Source organism: Drosophila teissieri, chromosome 3R (assembly GCF_016746235.2).
Source record: "Drosophila teissieri strain GT53w chromosome 3R, Prin_Dtei_1.1, whole genome shotgun sequence".
Classification (NCBI taxonomy): Eukaryota; Metazoa; Arthropoda; class Insecta; order Diptera; family Drosophilidae; genus Drosophila; species Drosophila teissieri.
Genome location: NC_053032.1, coordinates 11,604,753 through 11,620,278, shown reverse-complemented (window position 1 = coordinate 11,620,278; position 15,526 = coordinate 11,604,753). Strand labels below are relative to the sequence as shown.

The 15,526-nt window shown below is 46.2% G+C and overlaps 3 protein-coding genes across 5 annotated transcripts; 2 read left to right on the top strand and 1 right to left on the bottom strand.

Annotated features, from left to right (window-relative positions):
* Positions 1 to 1,006: 1,006 nt before the first annotated feature.
* Positions 1,007 to 1,691, bottom strand: LOC122620486 (gamma-aminobutyric acid receptor-associated protein). Its single transcript, XM_043797970.1, has one exon. The coding sequence runs from the start codon at positions 1,536 to 1,538 to the stop codon at positions 1,176 to 1,178; it is 363 nt and encodes a 120-aa protein (XP_043653905.1). The 5' UTR covers positions 1,539 to 1,691; the 3' UTR covers positions 1,007 to 1,175.
* A 653-nt stretch (positions 1,692 to 2,344) lies between these two features.
* Positions 2,345 to 10,140, top strand: LOC122618988 (lutropin-choriogonadotropic hormone receptor). 3 transcript variants are annotated; one of them, XM_043795617.1, is made up of 17 exons: positions 2,345 to 2,580; positions 5,015 to 5,483; positions 6,015 to 6,169; positions 6,247 to 6,321; positions 6,416 to 6,493; positions 7,041 to 7,115; positions 7,202 to 7,267; positions 7,331 to 7,399; positions 7,455 to 7,529; positions 7,594 to 7,711; positions 7,770 to 8,131; positions 8,198 to 8,350; positions 8,518 to 8,663; positions 8,743 to 8,971; positions 9,039 to 9,234; positions 9,304 to 9,500; positions 9,563 to 10,140. In XM_043795617.1, exons 2-17 carry the CDS (start codon positions 5,154 to 5,156, stop codon positions 9,738 to 9,740), a joined length of 2,502 nt encoding a protein of 833 aa, XP_043651552.1. In that variant the 5' UTR covers positions 2,345 to 2,580; positions 5,015 to 5,153; the 3' UTR covers positions 9,741 to 10,140. The 3 variants fall into 3 exon arrangements, with proteins under 3 accessions (XP_043651552.1, XP_043651553.1, XP_043651554.1); XM_043795618.1 differs by having other exon boundaries at positions 4,939 to 5,483; XM_043795619.1 differs by lacking the exon at positions 2,345 to 2,580 and adding an exon at positions 2,733 to 3,148.
* Positions 10,141 to 11,393: 1,253 nt separating this feature from the next.
* Positions 11,394 to 12,248, top strand: LOC122621407. The gene is made up of 2 exons (XM_043799257.1): positions 11,394 to 11,600; positions 11,674 to 12,248. Exons 1-2 carry the CDS (start codon positions 11,445 to 11,447, stop codon positions 11,881 to 11,883), a joined length of 366 nt encoding a protein of 121 aa, XP_043655192.1. The 5' UTR covers positions 11,394 to 11,444; the 3' UTR covers positions 11,884 to 12,248.
* Positions 12,249 to 15,526: the final 3,278 nt, after the last annotated feature.

Genomic DNA, 15,526 nt, shown 5'->3' with positions numbered 1-15,526 from the left:
TCCTTTCGATTGGTGTATCCTTCGTTGTGATCGTATCCTTAGTGCGCCTCGCACACTCACACGTTTCGTCACTACGTGGACTGCCGGGCACAGTGATACGTTTGTTTCTGGCGTAGAATCGCTTTGGATTATCTAGTCAATTAGTAGCTGTTCGCATTTGTAAATAACATGATATGCAAATCTCAAGCCAAATTAAAATGTATAACAGAATATTATTAAATGTCTATATCAATTCCGCTCCATTTCACAGTGAGTTGTGTGTCGACAGGTATCTGTGAAGTCTTGTTTAACCTTAGATATTCGTTATTTGAGCTTCTATTTTTACAATCTTTACGTAAGTCATGTGAAGTAATCAGTTGCGGAAAATATACGCAGTTCGTAATCTCTCAATAACTCAATAACTTTTTCATTCGAACCATTATCAGAATACTGCCAATTTGATTATTGAACTTTCCAATTTTGAATTTAACTCATATTTACTTGTCCCATATAACATCTGGAAGATTTTCGGAGCACACGGCACCTGTAGATTAGTATGCTAAACAAAAGCTGTATATCAAAGGGTTTGCAAGTTGTGGGAGTCTGATGGAATAAAACAGAAATGAAATCAATTTTTAATTATGATATAAAAATTTCCTACGCTAATCCATGGACACGGTGTCCACATGTTTGTGCAACCACATGGCTTTTCCTTTCAGCACTACGCAAACCCACTTGTTGATCCAAGTGCTTTCGAATTTTATTGTATTGCATGCCTTTGGAGCACACTTTTGCCCGATTCAAACTGGTTTCATGTCTCATATTTTCACCAATTAGTGAGCTTAGGCAAACCTTCTCGGCTATCGATTTGTGAATTATAATTAAGCCGAAGCAGTGAATTCACTAAATGCTTTTTGAGCGCTTCAATTAATGGTGGTTCTTTCCAGGCAGCGGCGAGACCAGGGGCAAGGGATTAGCGAATGCTATGCACCCACTTCCGAGGCAGGGGAAGCACATACTGCGGTAATTATTAGTTAACCCAGCGTGAGCCATGATGACGACGTTGGCTGCTGGTTGACTGCTGGTTAGCTGGCTAGGAGCAGTCATTCTTTATTGGGTGAGTGAGTGCCATTGGCAAAAAGTGACAATTGAAACTCAACCGACCGCCAAAGCAATTACGCGGGGCAAGCCCGAGTCTACTGACGTCCGTAGACGTTCTCATCGGTATAGGAAATGTAGAGGAAGTAGTCCTTGTCGAAGTGCTCCTGGTACAGTGCTCCCATGGTGGCCGAAGTCGGAGGAATCACATTGTTCACGAAGAAGAAGAGGGCGTCGTCGGGACGCAGGTTGATGCGCTTCCGGATGAGGAAGTAGAACTGGCCCACCGTCAGGTCGGCCGGCACCAGGTACTTCTTCTTGTCCAGCTCCGCGTAGCGGGTCTTCGGCGCCTTCTCCACGATCACGGGCACGCGGTCCGGATACTTGCGCCGGATCTTGTCGCCTTCGTTGCGGCGCTTGTCGAACGAGTGGTCCTTCTTGTACTGATAGTGCATATCCATCTGGGCGGACTGGAGTGCGAGTCGAAACGGAGCGGAGCGAAAAAAGGGTTTTCGTTTTGGATTTGGTAGATCTGCTGTAGCTTTAGCTTTTGTCGGCTTGAGTTGCTGGGAACTATGAACTATGATTTCTCCCCTTTACTGCACAGCTGGCTTTGGCAGATAGGGCAGTGCCTTCTCGTCTCTGAATGGAGTCGGAAATGGAAATGTCATTGGATCCCTGCAGCACATCAAGAACAAATGCAGTGTGAAGTAGAAAACCTCTTAATTAAATAATTACTGCTGGTATAATCATATGAGTGCCCATTTTCGCTCAGGGCTTCCATGATGCATGTATCTTTTCACTTGTATCTTTTCATTTATCTACCTAATTAATTTGAAGTGTCTTCCATTACTGCAATACTGCTAATTGTAATGATGCCCCTAATGTGCTGTACAGGACTCTTGGGCCATTGAAACTTCCATTCACGGCTTCGTGGGCGCATTTATCTCATATATTTTCATTTATTTATATACATATTTTAAGCTATTACCGTGAAAACTATACAAATCACTGCAGTTGGCCCGCACTGTGAAGATTGTGTGCAGGGCGCCCCAAGGCGACAATTGGCCCAAAGACGTGCCCCCGCGGCTCCAAAGGCGCTGACCACAAGGCAGCTCAACAAGTGTGTGTGCTGGGCGTCCAAATGCGAAAGCTTTCACCTGAACCGACCGCAACGCAACGCTACGCAGCGCAACGGCAACAACACACGCAAAGCTGGAGCAGATGTGTATGGTTCGAGCTGGCTGCTCGTCGCTCGGACAGCGCTGGAGCTCTCATTCCGCCATAGCTGCTGGAGCTGCTCGGTTGTTCGCGCTCGGTGCCTCGACTGTTCGGTTGCTCGGCTGTTCGGCTGTTCGTCGTCCCACTTCCGATTTTTGGAGCAGTTCGTGCCCCGCTGGTTTCCGGTTGTGGCCTGGGCGTAATCCCTTGCAACAGGTGCACAGGTGCACTCCAGTTCGGCCGAAGACAAAACTGGAAAAAACCTGGATATCGACTGTTCCGGTGAGCAACTTGGCCAAGAACGGACCCTTTCGTCTCGATTTGTTTACGGAAAGGAAAAGCGGGAAGTCGGGAAAGCGGGTGTGCGTGTGCATGTGCTGAATGAAATAATTGCCTGGCCAAACAACTCTCGGACAACCCATTATAATTCAGAGTTTATACGCTCATGTGATGGTCGAAAAAATGTATCCCACGATCTATCCTTTGATAGCGAACTGGAATGAGTGTGTGTGTGAGTGATGAAAAACCTGGCCGTAAAATTATCAATTTTTATTCCGCCCATTTTTATTCCGCCCAAAATCGACGATTAGCCGTAAACATGGACAGCTAATCTATGTGTCTGTGTGCTGATTGTGTACGGCAATTGCTAATTAAACTCACGGGTGCGAAACAAATCACCAATTGTGTTCCGTAATCCGAAAAGTAATCGCCCTAATGGTGCTGCTAGAGTTCACCTGCGAATGTGCAGTCTTGCCTATTCGCTGGTGAGGCGATGTGAGATGTGAGATCTGAGATTTTATTGAATCGGACTGATTTTGTGATGTGGTGACTCGCCGTCGCATACCAGCTTGTAAGTCGGTGCTAATAAACCTCAAAATTCAGAGAAGTGTCATTGTGTCTTTGACTCGATGAACAAGACAATGCGCTTTCTAAACGCACAAAATACAATTTAAAACCAATTAAAATGCACTCTGTTGGCTTAGAAACACACGAGTGTTTGCGGCCAGCCAAAGCTAACTTAATTTATAAAACGAATGCGGCGCTATGTTCCTCTTACTCTTGAAAAATTCATAACCACTTCTGGGAACATCAAGGTAATGGCATAAAAAAATACAATTTGCTGACAGAATGTTTTGGTGGCCACTGAGCTAGAACATTCTAATTCGATCTATATGAACAATATAGCGCTTTGCGCTTGATAAATTCGAGGCGACTTGTTCCACCAAGTTGTTAATGCGGCAATTAACATTAATTCGTTAAAAACGACACCATAACTATTTTTTGGGGAGCGGACATGAGGGCTCCGTTCGCACTCACTGGACCAGAGACCAGAATCCTCTGCCTTCCTCCCACTTAATCGTGACCGCCTTTCCTAATTACTCCAACTTGATGTTCGCCATTGAAGGGGGAATTAGTTAAATGGAATGCAAAATTGCTGGTGCGACGCGTCGCCAAACTAGATTTAATCCAATTGAGTGCTGCTAACTATTCGGTGTGGATTCGAATGCAAATAATCAGCCAGAGCTGCCAATCAAGCAGAATATTGTGTAAATAATTGATTTAACGCAGCCCAACGATGGATTTTGTGTACTCAAAAGATTTTTATTATGTTTTGTAAACCATTTGCGTCACATATTTGGAATTTAGCGATAACTTTCATTTCATTGGAAAATCTGTTGCCCGGTTCACGGCCAACGAATTGAACGAGTTGCCATTGAATTCTGAATTCCGGCAGAGGTTCACGGTAACTTTCGCATTCCGGCGGAGGTCGCCCAGTTGCCAGCCGTAGGTGCTAATTACCTCTCGGAGTTCTCCCTCCTCAAAGGGCCGGAGATAAAGCCAGATTGTGCACTCCGGCGAAAGATCGCCGCCGTAAAGCTAGCTGGGGCACATGCCAGAACAAATATTTGCTAATTAAGAGGTTGAAACATGGCGCACACCTGTCGGCATTCTTTGAGGTCTCTGATAAGTGGGCGGAATTCAAACAGCAATAGTTGAGGGTCTGGGCTCGTATGGGGGGATATATGTCCCGAAAACTGAGCTGCCAGCCAATCTGGGTTTATGGTATCACTAATTAAGCGAAACTGAATGTTTCAATTAGCTGGCGAGAACTAAAATTAAGCGCAAACAGAGCCATACACAGACCCCATGGCTCGTGGGGGTGATCGAAATGAAATTTTATAGACCCTGAAAACGTGACACGAAATGTTTACAGACACTGCGTCTAAAAATAATGCCATGGGTTAAAAATGAGCTTTATGCCTGCAGTAGCATATGTTAATTAACAAACTCCGCTCGATATTTGCTTTACTTTACTTCTGTTTGCCTGACCGCCTGCCTTTTTTAGGCAAGTCAGTGTCCTCTCGACTGGTCTCCTTGCCATGGGCTTCACTGTAGCTGCGCGGTCTTTTAGCCGCGCACTGATTGCCCAAGAAATTTGCTGGGGGATAGCAGTGCTCTCATCTGATTTCGGTTTATTCGATTGGTCTCTGGCTTTTGTACGGTTTTGAAAATCAATCAAACACGCGTCCGCGCCTCACAACGTGACCGTCCAATTCGCGACCCGCCAAATATCTGCCGATCAGCAGGGATAGCAGTGGATTATTTGCTCGATGCTATTTAACTTTATCATTTGCCCAGCGAACGCGCAGCTTGATGGCTTCATTATTCACCCATTAAACCTGCTGCCGCTCCTGCTCCATTTCGTTTCCTACAGACTACGGCTCCAAGATGCAGAGGCGCATCGAAAACTAATTAGAAGTGAGACTGCAGAAAAACGGCTACGGATATTTGCAGAGGAAATGAGCCGCACACTATGTACCTAGGATCGCTGGGCGGAAACCAGAGAGAGAGCCATGGAAAAGCACCCGAGTCTGTCCCAGCGGAGGGAGCCCACTTGCCGCACAAAGAGGGGCCTGAAGTGTCTGTCATTCGAGTTCCAGTGCCGCCTGCTCCTCCATCATCTGCTGCTAACGTCGCTGAGTGGCCGGCATTGCGTATACGCCACGAGTGCCCTCGGCGGCGGCGGGGTGCTGAGTGCCAGCAACTGCCACGACATCCACCACGGATTCGATGTCTACCCCAATCCCACGACCCTGTCGCTGGGTCAGCCGACGGACACGCCCCCGGCCGAGGCGGTGCCCCCGTCCGCCTGGAAGTGTTGTTGCTGGAATGCAAGTAATCAAGTAAGTGACTGATAGACGCGCACTTTCTACTTAACTCTATTTGTTTACCAGCTGGCCACCAGCGTGCTGGCCTCCAAAGTCAACTGCAGCACTTGAAGGTTAGGCAAACAGCGAAAGTAGAGGGCGGATCGATGGCCGATGCTTTAGTTGAGTGTCCGTGGCAACTTTAAGGCAATTAAGTCCTGAATCGCATATGGGGGTAGCCGTTAATTGAAAGAGTCAAAGCCATCATTTTGCCGGCGTTCATTAAGTTTTAGATTGATTGAAGTGATTTTGACTTCCCTGAAATTAGGTTACCCACTAACTTTATTAATAGCTGCTAACAGCCAAAGTTCAAGATCGCAGCATGGCAAGGGGTCGCCATCGATGGGAGCTCGTTGCAAGTGAAAAGCCTGAGCTTTTATTTTTAGAAGTACCTGGTAAAAAGAGGTTAACACTGCATGTCACAGTATTTATTACTTTCGCAACTGCACAGACTCCCACGCACCTGCACTAAAACCACTATTTCCACAATTTTCACCATTTCCACAGGTGGAGGAGGTGGAGTGCCGTTGCGAGGGCGACGGACTTAACCGCGTGCCGCAAACCCTGAAGCTGCCCATCCAGCGCCTAACTATTGCATCTGCGGGGCTGCCACGCCTACGCCACACGGGGCTGAAGGTGTACGGGCCCACATTGCTGGACGTGTGAGTTATATGGGGATATGGGGATCCTCTGTCCTCGTCCTATGCGTACGTATACTAACTGTCCTTTGGCTTGCCAGGGCCTTCACCGACTGCCTGCAGCTGGAACTGATACAGGACGGCGCTTTTGCTAATTTAACTCTATTGCGAACAATGTAAGGCTTGATTTTAAGTGGCGGCCTGCCTTGATTCTGCCTCCGGACTCCCTTATTACCTTATTACCACATGTGCGCGTATCTGTCCTTTCAGCTACATCACCAACGCTCCCAAGCTGACCTTCCTCTCGAAGGACGTGTTCCTTGGCATTTCGGACACCGTGGAAATAATGTGAGTCCAAATCCAGCATTAGATGCCCCATCTGTGCGAATCTGGGGATTCGAGGATTCGAGGGCTTGGGGACTCATGGTGGCGCGCAAGTCAATAAGCACGCACAGCTGTGTGGTTTTATTTCGGCCGGAAGATGGGGAATATGTTGTGTCATCGGTAAAAATAGCACTTAATACCCACCCAACCGGATTGTGCGCTTTCCTCGCAATATGTTTTAATTGCCTCGAATGCCGAGCATTCCTCGACACATTTTGGCAAAAAAATAGATACATAGATACATCTGAATTGCATAAACATGGTCGGAGAATTCCCTTGTCCATCATGCAGTGGGACATAAATATTCGCCCTAATTGCCCTACGCGAACTGCAGAATACAAAAGCATTTTCACGCCACAGAAGTATTTACACTCAGCTTGTATGACACACAAACCTAATAATCCTGCGGGCAAGAGCTCAGCCAGGATGTGGGTGAGCTCCTGCTGTTCACGCAGTCTAACTATAGCATAGTAAAGTATAGCAAATATAGTTTGGCACTTTCCTCCCACAGACGCATCATAAACAGTGGGCTCACCAGAGTTCCCGACTTGGGCCACCTGCCACCTCATAATATCCTGCAAATGATGTGAGTAGTTAGTAGCGCATTGGAGTAGCAACAGCAACACCCACCTTTCCCTCGGCATTACTAATTGTGTGCTTATCTTTCCGCAGAGATCTCGATAACAATCAAATCACTCGGATTGACAGTAAATCCATAAAAGTAAAGACTGCCCAATTGTACGTATAAATGGTTTATTCCTCCATATTCGAGTAATCTCTGAAGAGCTCTAATCGTTGCAGAATTTTGGCAAACAATGAAATAAGCTACGTTGATGACTCCGCATTCTTCGGCTCCAAGATAGCCAAACTGCAAGTTTAAGTCGGTTTATGATAGGCAATAGTTATTAAATGTGTGTCTTCTTAGGTCGCTGAAGGAAAACCAAAAGCTCCAAGTGATGCACCCCAACGCTTTCGATGGCATCATAGACATAGCTGAACTGTAAGCCAGGAACTTTATTTTAATTGCACCTATAAGCCAACCTTTTGCATCTGTATCTCCACAGCGATCTCTCCAGCACTTCGCTAGTTGGCCTTCCTTCAACTGGACTCCAGAACATCGAGGCACTGTACATTCAGAACACCCACACCCTGAAGACCATACCCTCCATCTACAATTTCCGGGTGAGTAACAGTCACCTCCTCCCAAATAATACATCCTCAAAGTTCTGCTTTCTTATAGAACCTGCAGAGGGCCTATCTCACCCACTCCTTCCACTGCTGCGCCTTTCAGTTCCCATCCCGGCACGATCCGCAGCGACATGCCCAGCGAATGCTGGAGATTGAGAAGTGGCGGAAGCAGTGCAAGAGTGACTCCGGATCCCGGAAGGAGAGGTCAACTTTGGATAGTTCCTTCGATGTGCCAGAGGATTTCGGTACTTTCGGCGGCTCCGACGACTCATCAACAGACATAGCCCCCATCACGTTCGCCTCCTTCGATTACATGGCCGATGACACCATGAACAAGGGCACTTTTCACGAGAAGATCGTCCTGAACCCAGAGGATGACTCGTCGGCCGAGCTCTGCGGCAATTTTACTTTCCGGTGAGTGTCACCTCACCTCTTAAATAACCATTACCCGGTACTAAAACCAGATTGCATCCACCGCAGTAAACCCAATATTGAATGCTATCCCATGCCCAATGATCTTAACCCTTGCGAGGATGTGATGGGCTATCAATGGCTTCGCATTTCCGTCTGGATAGTGGTCGCCCTAGCCGTGGTGGGCAATGTGGCTGTGCTGACAGTAATACTATCGATTAGGTAAGTCGTTAAATTCCCATTGGCAAAAGGCACTCGGAAAAACTGAGGCTGAGTCACAATTTCAAGCATACTTCCCAGTTGAGGCTTACCCTAAGAATGCTTCAGTATTATAAATACTTAAAATTTCCCTCTTTTGCTGAAGTGGTTATAATCTCCTACTTTTCCAGGCCGGAGTCGACCCCTGTGCCGCGGTTCCTCATGTGCCACCTGGCCTTCGCCGACCTCTGCCTGGGCCTCTATCTGCTGCTGGTGGCCTGCATCGATGCGCATTCCATGGGGGAGTACTTCAATTTCGCCTACGACTGGCAGTACGGTGGGTGCCCCTGATTTGCGGTTGCAGCGCGTTTAGCGGATTTAGTTTTCACTGTCTCCTCCGTTTTCCCCCACTGCAGGGCTTGGCTGCAAAGTAGCCGGCTTTCTCACCGTGTTCGCCAGTCATTTGTCGGTGTTCACGCTGACCGTGATTACCATCGAGCGCTGGCTGGCCATCACGCAGGCCATGTACCTGAACCACCGCATCAAGTTGCGTCCTGCTGCGCTCATCATGCTGGGCGGCTGGATTTACTCCATGCTGATGTCCTCGCTGCCCCTGTTTGGCATAAGTAATTATTCGTCGACGAGGTGAGCCAGTAAACATGTCACTCCCCCCCGAAATTTGTGGCTCAAATGCGCGCCTTGCTCATTGCAGCATCTGCCTTCCGATGGAGAACCGCGATGTATACGACACCGTGTACCTGATTGCCATTCTGGGCTGCAACGGAGTGGCCTTCTCCATCATAGCCGTGTGCTATGCCCAGATCTATCTTTCCCTGGGTCGCGAGACTCGGCAGGCCCACCAGAACAACCCGGGCGAGTTGAGCGTTGCCAAGAAGATGGCCCTTTTGGTGAGTGGGCTTAAGTGGCCTATCAAGTGAACTGCATGAACTGGTACAATGATGCATTACTCCTGCTAGGTCTTTACCAACTTTGCGTGCTGGTCGCCCATTGCTTTCTTCGGACTCACCGCGCTGGCCGGATACCCACTGATCAACGTTACCAAGTCGAAAATACTGCTAGTATTCTTCTACCCCTTGAACTCCTGTGCGGATCCCTACCTGTATGCCATATTGACGTCCCAGTATCGCCAGGATCTGTTCACCTTGCTGTCAAAGTAAGAGAAAAATGCTTATCCTGTAGATGCAATTTACTTCATACAAGCTGTGTTCCTTGCAGACTGGGCCTGTGCCGGCAGAGCGCCTTGAAGTACAAGGACAGCCTCTCCGGACAAGCCACCACCAGATTCACAATCCACGGCTCCATCCAGAGGCATAATTCACTCACCTGCAAAATGCAGACAGTAATGGGCGCCGAGACGCAGAAGATGCTGAAGAACAGCGAGGATTATGTTTGAACCGAACCTGGGTATTGTGAACACACCTCTTCCCACCCCGTTGTGATATATGATATATACGTGTACTATTAGTTTATGCTCTCTCCTTGATTTGCTATCTGTTGCAGTATTGTTAGCATCCCACGATTAATGATATTTCGATATTTCACAGCCATAAGTTTGCTTACGTTATCTTGTCATAGTTAAGTTCTTGTTCCTAGGGTACGCAGTTTTAGCTAAGAAAAGTATTGCCTACAGAATCGAGCTTGTCCCCGGATAACACCTAAGTGGTTTCCCATTACATGTTATTAAATGTTTGCATGTACGGACTTAAAACTCTAAATGTTCAAGAATACTGTTTTGTTGTATGAAAATAATTGTAAAAACCGTTTTAAATGGATTAAAATTCTGTATATTGATGTTGAAGAGTACTGAAGGTGTGTCTTTGTAGTTTCGTTTTCATTATTATCGCTAGAACCCAATTTAAAACCAGGGAGAATGCTATAGTCGAGTTCCCCGACTATCTGATACCCGTTACTCAGCTAGTGGAAGTGCGAAGGAGAGTCTTCAGCACTGACAGTTTTTGGCGGTTTGTGGGCGCAAGAGTGGGCGTGGCAAAAAGTTTTTTGGCAAATCGTTAGAAATTTACAAGACTAATACAAAAATGAAAAAATATCAAAACATTTTTCAAAAGTGTGGGCGTGGCAGTTTTGGGCGGTTTGTGGGCGTTAGAGTGGGCGTGGCAAAAAGTTGTTTGGCAAATCGATAGAAATGTACAAGACTAATACAAAAAAGAAAAAATATTAAAACTTTTTTCAAAAGTGTGGGCGTGGCAGTTTTTGGCGGTCTGTGGGCGTTAGAGTGGGCGTGGCAAAAAGTTTTTTGGCAAATCGATAGAAATTTACAAGACTAATACAAAACTGAAAAAATATCAAAACCTTTTTCAAAAGTGTGGGCGTGGCAGTTTTTGGCGGTTTGTGGACGTTAGAGTGGGCGTGGCAACATGAATCGACAAACTTGCGCTGCGTCTATGTCCCTGGAGTCTGTATTCTTAATCTCAACTTTCTACCTTTTGTAGTTCCTGAGATCTCGACGTTCATACGGAAGGACAGACGGACGGACAGACGGACGGACAGACGGACGGACAGACGGACATGGCCAGATCGACTCGGCTACTGATCCTGATCAAGAATATATATACTTTATATGGTCGGAAACGCTTCCTTCTGCCTGTTACATACTTTTCAACGAATCTAGTATACCCTTTTACTCTACGAGTAACGGGTATAACCAGGGAGAACGCATAGTCAAGTGCCCTGACTATCAGAATGAGTATTTTTAACACTTTTTTACAAATCGATAGAAATGAGAAAAAAACATTTAAAATGAAAAGGCGTCTCTAGATTCTGCATATCTAATCTTTTCAAAGCTGAAAAGCTTCCGAGGCTTCGACGTTCGAATGTACGTACTTTATAGGGTGGGAAACGCTTTCTTCTACTTGTTACATACTTTCCACAAGTCTAGCCTACCCTCTGACTCCACAAGTAACGGGTACAACTAGCAGATCACAAATGTAGGCTTCGTGTATCTCTACACCATCTTACATATATCTTACACGCGATTCTACACCGCCAGCAGGGGCGCCATCTATGTCTTGCACAGACTGCAGCTGTTCAGCCCTGGCAAACAGCTGGCTGCCAAAAGGACCAAACAAGTGAAGGGAAAATGACGCGTCCTGCGATATTGCTCGTTGTCTGCTCAATAACGCTGTTTAATTTCGCCAATGGCTACAAGGAGATGCACGGGCTGAATGGAAAGCTGTTTCCGAAGGCGGCGACGTTCAATTTCCCGGAGTACGCGTACAAGGAGACCAGCAAGAACGTGAGTTCCCGAGCCTATTGATTTTTCTTGTCCACTGACCCATTTTCAAACCATAAATGCCCAAATGGAACAGGAAATAACTTACCACGAGCTGGAGGTGACCTGCGACCAGCACGCCCAGTGCATCAGCCTCAGTCCCGTGGGCGTGGCCAAGATCAACTGCATCCGGCAGTGCATCTCGCCATCCTGCTACCAGGACATCTACGCCTTCAACGAGCTGGAGGAGGGCGAAATCGACGCCAGGCTCAACTCCTTCAAGGGATGCGTCATCCAGCGCATGTAGCAGCGACCGCAGTTGTTCAAGGAGTGCTTCATCTTCAGGTGGCTGGAGCTCACTGGCATCGCCTATTAAATGGAGCCAATGCCAATCTGTTCCAAGGACTCGCGTTGCAGCTGGTGGAGCTGTGTGCCTGACTGCGAGGATAGCACTAGCAGCCTCTTGCTATTGAATACCCATCGGATCGAGAGGAGATCCGCTTGAGTTTTGGATGTAAGCGGCTTCTGTGGCATCCCGTGTGGAATGAATTGAACTTTTGCATCGCTTGTGCAATGGGACGACTGCCCCTTGATTTAAGGCCAAATTTAGAAATAAACTTTTTCACTGATATAAAAGACTAAGACTAATACGTTGTTGTGGCAAAGACTATTATTATTATGACTGTTAATCTTCCTCTTTGATATGAAGAACTTTGTTGCTTTCTCTTCAGTCAGGGAAGATTTTGATTTTGCAAAGCTATCCAGATCTAGTATTCAGGTCATAATAACCTCAGGTATGCTGATCTAGTTGGAAGTGTTAAAAAGTATATATATTTCATTTATCAGTACCAACAGCTATATATATAAGTACATACACCAGTTTTTTTTTAATATATCATTTCGATTTTAAGTTGATCTAAATTGGACGACTATATCACATAGCTGTCATAGGAACATTTGGAACATTATTTGAAATGAATAGAAAATAAATCAAAGTGCAGTTATTTTGGTTCATGAAGTGATCTAGTTTGGTTTCAGTTCTTAATCATAAAAAATAATCTTGCTGTACATCAGTGGGGCTACTAAACTGCCACGCCTATACTTTTGAAAAAATTTGTTCACATATTCGTTCGTCTTGTACCGCATTCCGCAACTCGCGTCCCGCACCCCGCAACCAGGACCCCGCACCCCGCAGCACAGACCCCGCACAAACCCTGCTAAGAACTACCAAAACTGTTTCCACCGCGTATTAAATTATTTTTGTATACATCATCATAATCATTTGTGGTACCAACAAAGAAGCAATACAATACCAAATGGTTACATCCGTCTTTCCGCCACCAATAAGTGCTCCTGTCATATCAGCCAAGGCAGCCTTGGCCAACTGGGCGTTTCAATGGAAGCCTATGGGTTCCATTGCATTGCACAAAGTGCGCGGCGGAGTAAGTGGAGCAGGAAAATGGTGCTGTTCAACCAGTTATGGCCGCAATTTCGAAGGAAAATACAATTGAACTTTACGACTTGTGCGCCTATGACAACAATTGGCATTAGGTCCCTCCAAAGTCACCCATATCTATCAACTGCCAGTGTGCGTAGATCAATCAAGCCAAATCAAGCGTGTTGTACAAATAAACTACTCACACACACACCACACACACACACACACTGTGATACGCACACAAGCAGGCATATTGGTGCTAGTGCCGCGTTTAAGTTTAGTTCGGTAATTAAAAGCCAAATGCTCATAAAACGAAAATTTATTAGCATTGTCTAAGCGAGTGTGTGTTTGTCGAGCACACACAGCCGTGTCACTCGACACTGTGCGTGTGTAATACAGTTGCACATGGAAGGGGCGTGGCAGGGGGGGCTGTGGGGCAAATGGGGGCGTTGGGCGGGGGGAGTGGCATAAACGGCGACTGTGACATGTGGGTGTTGAAATCCCTATGGATTTTTAATGTGCTTAATTTGAGTGACAGCTCCAAAATGGGCACGATCGATTTCTGCGCGTCAACACCTCCTGCTACGCCCTCTTTCAACTGAATGTCATTGTCCACCGAAACACACACACTGGAACACACACGCACACGGAAATGACTCCATTGGGCCATAATTGTGAATAGATTGCCAAACTGTATGAGTTGAGTTATATGGTTTATTAAAAAGGGTTTCTGCTACTTTCTAATGACTTTAAATATCTATAAACTATGATAGAAAGTTGCAAGGAGTTCATGCAACTAAATTTCATAGGTTACAAGTATACTTATGGTAGAACACAGAAAAACACTCTTCTTCTACATTATTAAAGTAAGCCTGACCTTACAGGCTTAAATTCGGATTGCTGGATCTCTTTGTTTTTATTGTTTTAGCTACTAATTGGAAACATTCCTTACCCAATATAAAACAAATATTCGAAGTATTTGGGTGCAGATGACCATTGCCATCTTTTTCATAACTTATAATGTACAAAGGTTTATTCAATAGCCGATACTTGTTCTCCGCGATGGTGTTAACTTATTTTCCTGTTATCAATTCAATAGGCCCCATTTGTATACCATCTGCTTGTGGAACCAATGTCCCCGCGAAACACTCCTAATTCCGCACTGAGCCCAGTTCATCTCATCTAATTCCTGGCTGCTCATTCGCCCGAGTGTCGCACGGTCCTTAGAACGAATCCTGCTGACAAGCTCAAAGAAAATGCATAATTAATACGTTTTCCAACGAGAAGTACACAAAAAATGAAATACAAGTGGGGAGGAGCGAAATTAACGCGAACGACTTGTACAGTGAGCCCTCTGAGTACACAACGCAACAGCCAGCAGCGCGGCACGCACACCCACACAAGCGAGCACGAAAGCCAGCGCGTTTGGCAAATTAGCCAAATGCGTTATTTGGCCCACAAGCATTTCAGTTTCAGTCGCTCACGGAACGTCCTGGCGTTTGGCCGCAAAAACCCAGGCAGAATCCAAAGTGAAAAAAGTCCAAAAAGCCAAGAGCCCAGGGCCAGAAGTCGAAATCCAAAAGCCAAAAGCCAAAAGGTCGGGGAAATCCGTGGCAAACGTGATGTAGGAGCTCGAAACGCCAAATGTGCGAAAAGTGTGTTTTAATGTGTGCATACACATATGGATATGGATATGGATATGTATCTTTGCTGATCTTGGCCAAACATCTGGCCGCAATCAACTGATAAATTTATCAATTAACTGCCCGCTATCTGCGGCCAAAAGCCAAGCTAATGAGGTTGTCGCGTTTCGTGTGACTCTGTGTTTATGCACCAGTGACTGTGTTTGTGCGCAACAAGTCTGCGATCTGACACTCGGATTGGTCTGCTCGGATTCACCCGCCGCGAACTAATCAAATGAATACGCCGGTTAATTGCGGAATGCATATTAATGAGACTCTGGCAGTAACTGCGCCCACGCTCCCTGCCCAACAGCATAGCACCACCCACTGAACCACTGAACCACCGCACCACCGCACCACCCAACCAACTGCCATCATCAAGCGCCGGGTTCACTGGCAGCTGTTACCTCTGCGTAATACACCTTTCCTTCTGCGTTAATTTTTATGGACACATTACTTCTGGGGCCCGTTGTCTGCATGGTACTGCCAAGGCTTGGTGATTCATCTCTATGACTCTGGTCGTGCGAAAGTCTAATGTAGCCAATTGGGTTTGCGTTTGCACTTAATCCGCGGGCTAAGCACTTCGATTAGTCAGTTTGGGCCCCCGTCCCCTCCCATCTACACGGATTTTTAATTTTGTATCAGATTTTCTAAATATTTTCCAAACAAATGCGAGCAAATGTGTGTGCGGCGTGATAAAACAACAGCAACAAAATAAATACCGAAAATTATGATAGAGCGGCGAGTTTTGTAGACCGAAGTGGGAATGCCCTCGTAGATACGATAAAAAGGGTCATAGTACAGATTTATCTTAAAGATCGATTCACATC

What these genes read in the sequence shown, in the direction of transcription:
- LOC122621407 (XM_043799257.1), top strand. Translation starts at nt 11,445, where the DNA reads ATGACGCGTCCTGCGATATTGCTCGTTGTCTGCTCAATAACGCTGTTT. An exon ending in ACAAGGAGACCAGCAAGAAC is followed by an intron (nt 11,601 to 11,673) that starts GTGAGTTCCCGA and finishes CAAATGGAACAG; the next exon opens with GAAATAACTTACCACGAGCT.
- LOC122620486 (XM_043797970.1), bottom strand. Translation starts at nt 1,538, where the DNA reads ATGGATATGCACTATCAGTACAAGAAGGACCACTCGTTCGACAAGCGC.
- LOC122618988 (XM_043795617.1), top strand. Translation starts at nt 5,154, where the DNA reads ATGGAAAAGCACCCGAGTCTGTCCCAGCGGAGGGAGCCCACTTGCCGC. An exon ending in TCGGACACCGTGGAAATAAT is followed by an intron (nt 6,494 to 7,040) that starts GTGAGTCCAAAT and finishes TTCCTCCCACAG; the next exon opens with ACGCATCATAAACAGTGGGC. An exon ending in AAAGTAAAGACTGCCCAATT is followed by an intron (nt 7,268 to 7,330) that starts GTACGTATAAAT and finishes TAATCGTTGCAG; the next exon opens with AATTTTGGCAAACAATGAAA.